The sequence below is a fragment of the Psammomys obesus genome, unplaced genomic scaffold, assembly GCF_907164565.1.
Source record: "Psammomys obesus unplaced genomic scaffold, mPsaObe1.curated_primary_1811, whole genome shotgun sequence".
NCBI lineage: Eukaryota > Metazoa > Chordata > Mammalia > Rodentia > Muridae > Psammomys > Psammomys obesus.
Window position 1 is genome coordinate 1240985 of NW_026594216.1, and position 9591 is coordinate 1250575.

Consider the following 9591-nt stretch of genomic DNA (forward strand, 5'->3'; position numbering starts at 1 on the left):
AGAAATATGCAGCATAAAAGTAGACATTGGAATATTGAGGGTGGAAGGGTACAGAGAGCAGGAGCAGAGACAAAGAGGAGAGACATTGGAGAGATCAAGCAATACAAAGTATTGTGACAGTGCCACAAGGAAACTTACTGCTCTGTGTGCAAATATAGACATTCAAAAAAAAAAAAAAAGTGTCTCCAGGAAGTGCTTAGCCAGCTTCTGTTTCTCCATGGGCCTCATGTACAGAGATGGAGAAGGCATTCTATCCATCCTGCAAAGTAAACACAAGAAAAGCTCCAACCCAATGAGGCCAATGCTCTGATATAGGTGTTTGGGATTTTTTCCCCCCATCATTCCAGAAATGGCTTCTAGCATTCAAAACTGGGAATATAGAGTCATCAAGTACCCTGAATGCTAAAGAAAGCAGAAAGCAATGCAAAGTCAGACACCTCCTCTGAGCAAAAGCCAAGTTCCTAGCACTACCCTTACTTCCATAGCTTTCCTTCACTCTACCCACCTGTGCAGGGCAAAAGGCGCAAGATAGAAAAGAAGACAACACCCTAACCCCTGTCACTTCCCACATGCCAAATCTCCTCCTCTTCCTGTTTTCTTTTCTCCCGAATGGCCTGCCTTCCACCTTAAGAATTGGCTTAATCTGTAGCCTTTCTGAAAATCCTTTAATCATTTATCTGGCTTTGAGACCAGCCCCTGGTCTCAAAGATACCCTGAAGACATATTTGCCAATACTGAAGCTACTCAAGTACTGAGTTCACTTGAGTTGAACTTGAGTTCAGTCAAGGCTATTGAATACTTGAAATGTGGTTAGTCTGAACTGCAATTCGCCTTTAAACACTTAAGACTGGACAGAAAATAGTACTTTAAAAAAATCAATTACATGTTGAAATGACGTTTTAGATACACAAAATGGTGCTAAAATTAATGTCTTCTGTTTCCTTTATGTGGCTCCAGGCTATTTAAAACTACAAGCATGGCTCACATTGTATCTGTTTGGACAATGATGTGGAGGATTAGAAAGCCAGAACTGGGCAGACAGTAGAGGTCAGCCATACAGCACTTACCTAGCATGAGCAAGGTCCTAGATAAGCTCCTCAGCACAAGAAAACAGAAAGGCCAAGCTGAGGAGTCTCAGTAAATTAAAAAAAAGAAAAAAATGTTTTAAAGACTTACTTATTTTTATGTATATGAGTGCTCTATCTGCATGTACACCTGATGCCAGAAGAGGGCATCAGATCCCAGTATTGATGGCTGTGAGCCACCATGTGGTTGCTGGGAATTGAACTCAGTGCCTTTGGAAGAGCAAACAGTGCTCTTAACCTCTGAGCCATCTCTCCAGCCCTTCAGTAACATTTTTACCACTTGAGACCGCAGGGAGGCAGAACTGATACTCTTTCCTCAGGGATAGCATTGGCAAGGAGCAGGCTTTCCACTGGACAAGTGGGGCAAACTTTGCCTTGAATAGTATATACTATTTTCTTTTCTTTTTTTTTTATTAAACCTTTTTTTATAATTTATTTAATTTTATGTGCATTAGTGTGTGCATTAGATCCCTTGGAACTGGGATTACAGACAGTTGTGAGCTGCCATGTAGGTGCTGGGAATTGAACCTGGGTCCTTTGGAAGAGCAGACAGTAGTCTTAACCACTGAGCCATCTCTCCAGCCCGTATATGCTGTTTTCAAACAGAAGGTCTTAATATGAACCCCAGACTAGCCTGGGGCTCAGAACTTTCCAACCTCAGCCTCCAACCTCCAACCTCAGAACACCAGCCTCTCAAGTGCTGGTGTTACTGGCATGCCTTATGGTGTGCACGGGTGTCTAAGGGTATCTTTCAACTGTTGTTGCCCCACATTGTGCTACTCTACAACTCAGGTAATCTCTCCAAAGCTTGTGCCCCCCGAGCCCGAATTACACCACATATATTGGAATCCTAACAAGGATAAAATTCTAGAACCAGGAGCTGGGGAGACGGCTCAGTCAGCATTCTTACCTTGAAAACGTGAAGCCCTGGATTTAGTTTCCAGCGAACATGGATAATGGCATGGGTATGGTGTCACAGCTCGTAATCCCAACACTGGAGAAGCTGAGATGGGTGGAGACAAGAAGATCCCTGGGCCTCGATGGCCAGCCAGGCTAGCCTAATCAAAGCCCCAGATTAGTGATAGACTCTGTCTCAAAAAACAAGGTTAATGGCACCTGAGGAACAAGATGAGGCTGATCTCTGACCTCCATCTGCACATACATGCTTGTACACCTGCAAACACACTGAACCCAAGAAAACACATTCATCGGGACACACGTGGGAGGCGCATGCATGCAGAGGGTGGAGGAAGGGAGGGATTGGGACAGGAGGAGGGGGGAACCACAGGGGGGGATACAAAGTGAATGAAGTGTAATTAATAAAGAATAATAAAAAAAAGAAAATGGGGGGAAAAACACCCACAATTCTGGAAGCACGGGCAAGCATGGTGGCTCACACCTGCAGCCGCAGCTTTAGGAAGGCCGAGGCAAGAGAAACACAGGTTAGCGGGAAACCTGAGTCAAAAAGTTATTTAAAAAAAAAAAAAAAAGAATTCTGTAAGCTTCACTTTAACAATATGGTTTTGAACAGACTCTAAATTCAAGAACTGTTTCGACCCCTTCTGTTATGGGCATCAGCTCAGAAAACAGACTGAGTAAATACCAGAGGTCAGATTGCTGGAGGACACTTGGAGCAAGGCATGCTACACAGGAGGAGTAGAGATGAATGAAGAGTGGAGAACCGCGGATACACCGTCAGTTTCATCAAAGCTTCTCACTGTAAGTCTGTACTGCTTTTCTGGGGATTTATATTTATATATGTCTATAAATATATTTATATTTCCACAAATAGTATATTTACATTCATAAATATACGAATCCCAGGACCCAGGACGGAGAATTCGAGGCCAGCCTGGGCGAACAAAGAAGGCACCAATGTCTTAACGTGTTAAGACTCGGATACTTTCCTAGCACCCAGTTTGGGGGTTCAACCTGTGCCATCTCTTCCTTTAGTCCCGCGTGTACGCCCCTTCCTAACGGTCCCGGGTCTTCTTGGTGATTGCTTTACTGCCTAGAGGAGACCCTGCCCGATCTGCCCGGTTACTTTAAAACTAAAACAAGGTCCACCTCTGGCTAGGGCTGAGAGTCGTTTGAACCGAAATCCAAGTTAAAAATCACTAAGACCAGCTGCTAGGCCAGAAGCTGAGGCTACGGGGAACTGCAGAGCTCCCGCGGATGAAGAGTAACCAGAAAGCACGGACCCCGAGCCGAAAGCCAGGCAGGACCGGTCCGGTCTAGGCAGCTACGGCTTTTCGTAAAGAGCGCGGACGCAGCGCAGCGCTGAATTTGGTCCCTCTGGAGACGCCGTCCGGGCTCCTGCCTCGCTCAGGTCACGTGACCGAGGCTTTCGGTGAAGGAGGAAGCGTTTTACTGCGGGGTCCTGGGCTGGGGCGGACAGCGGGCGGGATGGAGGCGACTTTGGAGCAGCATTTGGAAGACACGTGAGTGCGTGCGTCCGGCCCTGCGCTCGGGAGAGGAGAGCTGGGGCGGGGCAGGCGGCCCGGACTGCGAGTGTCCGCGGAAGCGTACGGGGCACTCGGGGAGGCGGCGACAGAGTGACTGCTGCCGACGCCCGGGCCGCGGGTGACTCGAAATTAAAGTTTCACCAGACTCTACGCTTCCTTATGGAGAAAGAGTCTTGTGGGCCCAAGCCGGAGAGGCCCAAATCACCTGTCACATAGAAGTCTTCCGTTGGGTCCGAAGTTTGGGAAACGGAGTATAAATTTGGGGAAGCGTGCACCAGATATGCTAAATTGATCCCCCGCAGTGCAAACGCACGCGTGTGTAACTCGTCAATTACTCCGCGCTTGTCAAGTAAAGACATCCGTTAAGTTTTTCGGCTGTCTCTGTAAAATTTAAAATTGGGAAATGTAAAGTGTCTTACAGGGAGACACCCTCCCTCTTCAGCTTCTTAATCCCCTCCAAGAGCAATTCCTGTTACCTAGATTTTTAACAGTTGTCTTAATGAGTTGCTATTCTAGAGTATGCTTTTGTACCAAGGACAAAACCCTAGATAACTACAGTGTTTGTGGCCCTATGAAGCCTAGAGGTACCTGGCGCAGTCTGTTGTAAGAAAACGGTTTCTTTATTTATACAACTCACAGTTTTTCTTTTATAAGGGGAAGAATTTTTTTAAAGGTTGATTTGAAGTATTTAATACTTGGTGCATAGAAAAACCTATTTGTATTACAATAATTTAAATATTTCTTCACATTGTCTGGTTGTCTTTCTTGTACTCCTAAAACTAGAATGAAGAATCCATCCATTGTTGGAGTCTTGTGCACAGATTCACAAGGACTCAATCTGGGCTGTAAGTGTCTCAAACCCATCTCCCTTTGAGGTTCACTAGGAGTCTTACTTTGCTACTATGTTCTCTAGCTTTTATTCCCTTTAACCTTTTAGCACAGAGATTGTCTCCAAGAAAGACTAAATAATTGGAGCCTTACAATTGTTTTTTAAAAGAAGAAATGTCCCTTCCAGTTCTACAACTGTCCCTACTAAGATGGTTTTGAACAGTTTTCAAGTGGTCTAGGAAAGGGCTTTAGATAAGGACAATCATCATTCCATGTGCAAGGACCGTCGAGCTTCAATAACTGCTTCAATAACTCTGAAAGGTGGATGAAACTTTTAGTATAGCCACTCTTAACAGTGTTGTCTCAGTAAAATAGGAATTTCACAGTTGGATGGATCTGACTTCAACCCCATTCTCCTAGTCTATTTTAACGTGATCCCAGAACAGAAGGAGCCTCCAGTTTCTTCATTGGATTATTTGATAATGCTATGATATATATATAGATATGTAAATGATATAATTAAGAGTTGCATTTGTTGGGCTCTTAAGTATCAGAGACCATTCCCATCCTCATCTTCACCCCCCCCCCTTTTTTTTAAACTTACTTTATGTGGTCCTGGCTGTCCTAGAACTCACTTTGTAGACCAGGCTAGCCCGTAATTTACAGAGATCTGCCTGCCTCTGCCCCCAAATGCTGGGAATAAAGGTATACAGCATCACACCCAGCCAGACACCATTCTTTGTGTTTTACATTGTGAAACTTAAATATTCCCCCCAAGAGCCCTTTGTGGTAGAGAAATTAAAACCTTGTCTAAGGTCATACAACTAATGAATGGTTGAGATAGGATATTTTAGCTAGTTCCAAAGTTTAAAACACTCACTACAGAACCAAGATGTGATGTACAATAAATTGTAGCAATTACATAGAAGGAACATAGAAAGGTAAATAGCTATGGTTAATTAATGTCAGAAACTAGTAAACCAAGGAATTCTTATAACTAATGCAGGTCTTCTTAAGAGCTCTGACCTTAAACTGTTATGGTAACAGACAGAGGTAATACAGTTATGTCTTATACAAAGGGCAGTCCTTTGGAACAAAGGTAAAAATTTTAAAGCATTTCCCAAATCACTAATGGAAAATCTTAAATTCATGTGTGAAAATCTAAAACTGAGTAAGTTTAAGGTGTGAAGTTACTAATTGCAGCAGCCCTTTGGGCTGCACTTTGGCCTGTGGGTTTTTATGTAGTAATAGTGAATCCAGGATTTCTGCAGGGTGGTGGGTTGTCTACTCCCTTAGTTTCAGATGTAAGCAAGCCCTTGCTGCCTTTATTTCAGGGATCTATTGTAAGCTCTGCAGTTGCCTTTGTACCTAGAACCTGATATAGTTAACAAGATAAAACAATGGTGAAGAATCCTTGGGACATTTAAAAGTAGCCCTAATAGCTTATGCCAGCAGAAGTCATTCTAACCATTGTTCACATATGCTGGCAAGGTGAGCTTACAGCTGAACCTCTCCTTGTTCTTTGAGGCTGAGCTTGGGAAAAGAAAATCAGGTTTCCATAAGGAATTAATTAGTTTCAACAAGTCCCTTATCCATATTGAGTGCTTCTTGTCATTCTCAGGTTTGAATTTCTTGGTTTCAATAAGGTTCCTATAAAATAAGTTCATGACCATCAGATGACTTGAATTACGGCTTCCTTATATGCTTGAGAAGGTGTTTAGAGATAGTATAATGATGGCAGTAACTTTGAAAATTGCATGTCATTCATGACTTTGTTGATTTAAGAACAATTGCCAGACTTTCTCAGTGATTGTAATCCACTGAGTACCAGATGGGGGAAATCATTTCATGTCAGTACCTGACCTAAAGGCAAAAGGCTGTAAACTGAGTTTCTTTTTCATGAATAATCCAGTAGGAGATACTAAACTATAGGGTTATATTTCATATTTAGACCCTTAGGTAACAATTTCATCACTATTTTGTAGGCCGTGGTACCCTATCAGATGAGCATGCTGGAGTGATATCTGTTCTAGCCCAGCAGGCAGCTAAGCTAACCTCTGACCCCACTGACATCCCTGTGGTATGTTTAGAATCAGACAATGGGTGAGTACATATCAGCACATCCCTTTCTTGTTCAGAAAAACTTGATTGGGCTTTCCCCTGGTTTCATCAGTAGTTCCCTAGTTGGTGTACCACAGGGCCAGTGGGCATGACAGGCCTTCATTAATATGAGGGATAAGAACTGTCATCAACTGCCAGTTTGCCCCCTCCCCCTCAAAAAGAAGAAAAAATAAATAAAAGCACAAAAAGTGATTAGTTGAATAGAATTCTCTAAAATAACATAAATGTTAAAGATATTTCAAGATAAAGGTCTTCATAAATATGCTAAATGAAGAAAGAATACAAAATTATGGGGCTTAGAGAGATAATAGCATTTAAGATGAGTGCTTGAGCCACAGTCCTGAGGACTGGAGTTTAGATCCTAGCACTCCTGCACCCATTTAACAAGCTAGGCATCCCACAAACACCTGTAACCTCAGCTCCAAGTCTGGGATAGGGCAGAGACAGAAGGTCTCTGGCTTGCTGTCTTCCAGTCTACCAGAGAAAAGGAGTCTGGGGTTCAAGGATAAAAACTTCTATCAATGGAAGAGGTGCATGGTAATAGAGGGCACCCAGCACCTTCTTTTGATCTCCAGACATGTATATAGGTGTGTGTAATCTGCACATATTTGTATATGCACACTCAGACAGACATAGATAAAGTGAACCTTAAAAATATATATATACTATTATCAGTTGGGGGAATGAAGAAAAAGAGGACATTAATTTAAGTATAATCTGTATCCAGATTAAAGGTAGAACCAGGGTCCAGCAAGCTGACTCAGCAAATAGAGGTGCAAGCCTGATGACCTGAACTCCATACCTGGAACCCACATGGCCAGAGAAGAACAAACTCCGTCAAGTTGTCCTCTGATGTCAGCATACAATCAGTGGCACACATACACACACCAAACAATAAGTAACATATAATAAAAACTAGTGGCTAGGGAGGTGGCTCAGGGGTTAAAAGCACATACCGTTCTTCCAGAGGACCTTCGTCAGTTCTTAGCACCCACATTTGGCAGCTCACAACCACTCTGATCCCAGAAGCTCCAACACTCTGGCCTTCTCAGACACCCATGCACATATGGCAAACACAGACAGAAACACACATAAACTTAAAAAAAAAATTTTTTTTTTAATCTAAAAATTAGGACCAGGAGGCTAGGCTAGTGATAACATTTGCAAGGCCCTGTATTTCTAACTCCCAGCAATGCCATCAAAAACCTCCAGAAAAAAAAAAAAAAAGAAAAGAAAAAATTAAAATGACATTGAACAGTAGAGTTCAGTATTAATTTTAACAAAAGTAAAAAAATCTTAAAAAAGGGTTAATTTCATGTTTATGTTGATAATTAGACTTACCCATAATTCTCAACTGCTTCAAATCTGTATGTGCTTTTTATTTATTTATTTTATTATTATTTTTTTTTTCTTATAGGAAGATCTGTCTCATGGTTTGACAGTATAGTCCCCTTTGTGGATGGGAACAGATGGCAGGGGTTATGGCAGTGGGAGTTTGTGGCTGGCTTCTCAACAGGGACTGTAGATACAGATAAATGTATCGCTTTGTGTCTTAAACCAAATCTTTGTTTCGAGACAGGGTTTCCCTGCATAGCCTTGGCTGTTTTGAACTCGCTTTGTAGACCAGGCTGCCCTTAAACTCACAAGAGATCTGCCTGCCTCTGCCTCCCAGAGTGCTGGGGTTATAGGCATGCACCACTTCGCCCAGCCTTAAACCAAATCTCTTTAATTTTACACTTAAGTCCTATATATTTGCTGAATGTTTTCTCTTTTGATTTTCAGGAACATCATGATCCAGAAACACGATGGCATCACAGTGGCAGTGCACAAAATGGCCTCTTGACATCTCCTGTCAGCTCTCCAGCAGCCTGGCACAGGGATTCTGTCCTACCTGTGTCAGTTAACTTGTAAAACTATTAAAGTTCCAGAAGTTAGGCTGTTCACTTAATGTGCGGTGTGGACTTTATTTATATGCCAATATACCAGTTAGAAAGGACTGTAATTGTTGTTGTTGTTTTGGGGGGGTTCTTTTGTCATTTTGCTCTTTGGTGACAGTCACTGCAATCTAATATTGCAGCTCATCATTGCCTAGAACCGTGTATCCCAGGCTGACCTCCTGCTTCAAATGCCTGTCCTGGGATTATAGGCATTTGTCACTGAGATCCAAGTCACTTTGTATATAGAACTTTGTTGTGGTCAATAAATCTGTTTAGAGGAAAGTTGGTTCCTTTCTGGTTCTTTAAGCTGTTACTTAATGCCCATTTTCTTCTTTGGTTTTCAAATTGTGATTTTTTTTCTTTTTTAAGAAGACCTTTATTCCAAACACCTTGCTTCTCTTTCAGAAGTTCCTTAAAATGTCTGTGTTCTTAAGTACCAGCAAACATTTCCCTCAACCGAAGTGAAAATAGGTAATATCCTTAAGTTCTTACTGAGACAAGAAACTATTTCTCACTATTTAATACAGTACATTCTTGATAACACTGTCCTACATGTAAGTCACCCTGTGTTGTTTGTATCACTAAAACAGAGGAATTAGCATAGTCACCATCTGAACTCTGAGGGCCTACATTTTTAACATCGCCCAGACTGTCAAAGAAATAATAGAATGTTGGATCAAAAATGTTTTGTTTTGTTACCATTTGAGAGTAAAGGTAATTTTTAACCTTCAGTGATTCTCAACAGAGTACTGCACAGGCAGGCAAAAAGATTAGTTTTCTGTGTATGTGTGTGTTTGTGTGTATATGTGTGTGTATTATGTTACTTCGTGTATGATATATGTGAATTCAGATTTTTGTATGTGTGTTGAGGTCAGAGGAGAACTTTGGGGAGTTTATTCTCTCCTACCATGGGTTCTGGGGATCAAACTTAGGTTGCAGTACTTTTACCCACTGAGCCATCTTGCCAGCCCCCAGTTTGTTTAGATAGTTCCTACTGTTCTTTGGCAATTTAATATTTCCCAATACAAAAAAAAATCTAGAATATTAGTGTAAGACGCTATTTACAGAATAAGGATTTTGAGTAGGACACTTGCAAGGATATGAATATAATATCCTACTTTAGGCATACAATATAAATGTTTATATGCACCACTG

The 9591-nt window shown here is 41.9% G+C and overlaps 1 protein-coding gene across 1 annotated transcript; it reads left to right on the plus strand.

Annotated features, from left to right (window-relative positions):
* The first annotated feature begins 2034 nt into the window (after positions 1-2034).
* On the plus strand, positions 2035-8718 carry Lamtor5 (late endosomal/lysosomal adaptor, MAPK and MTOR activator 5). Its single transcript, XM_055618133.1, has 5 exons — positions 2035-2067; positions 3324-3526; positions 4334-4395; positions 6364-6481; positions 8282-8718. The coding sequence occupies exons 1-5, from the start codon at positions 2035-2037 to the stop codon at positions 8340-8342; spliced, it is 477 nt and encodes a 158-aa protein (XP_055474108.1). The 3' UTR covers positions 8343-8718.
* The last annotated feature ends 873 nt before the right edge of the window (positions 8719-9591 follow it).

Bases quoted from the DNA above. Each gene is read 5' to 3' on its own strand.
- Lamtor5 (XM_055618133.1), top strand. From the start codon at position 2,035: ATGGATAATGGCATGGGTATGGTGTCACAGCTC. The intron at 3,527-4,333 runs GTGAGTGCGTGC...TCCTAAAACTAG, and splicing joins GAGCAGCATTTGGAAGACAC to AATGAAGAATCCATCCATTG. The intron at 6,482-8,281 runs GTGAGTACATAT...TTTGATTTTCAG, and splicing joins TGTTTAGAATCAGACAATGG to GAACATCATGATCCAGAAAC.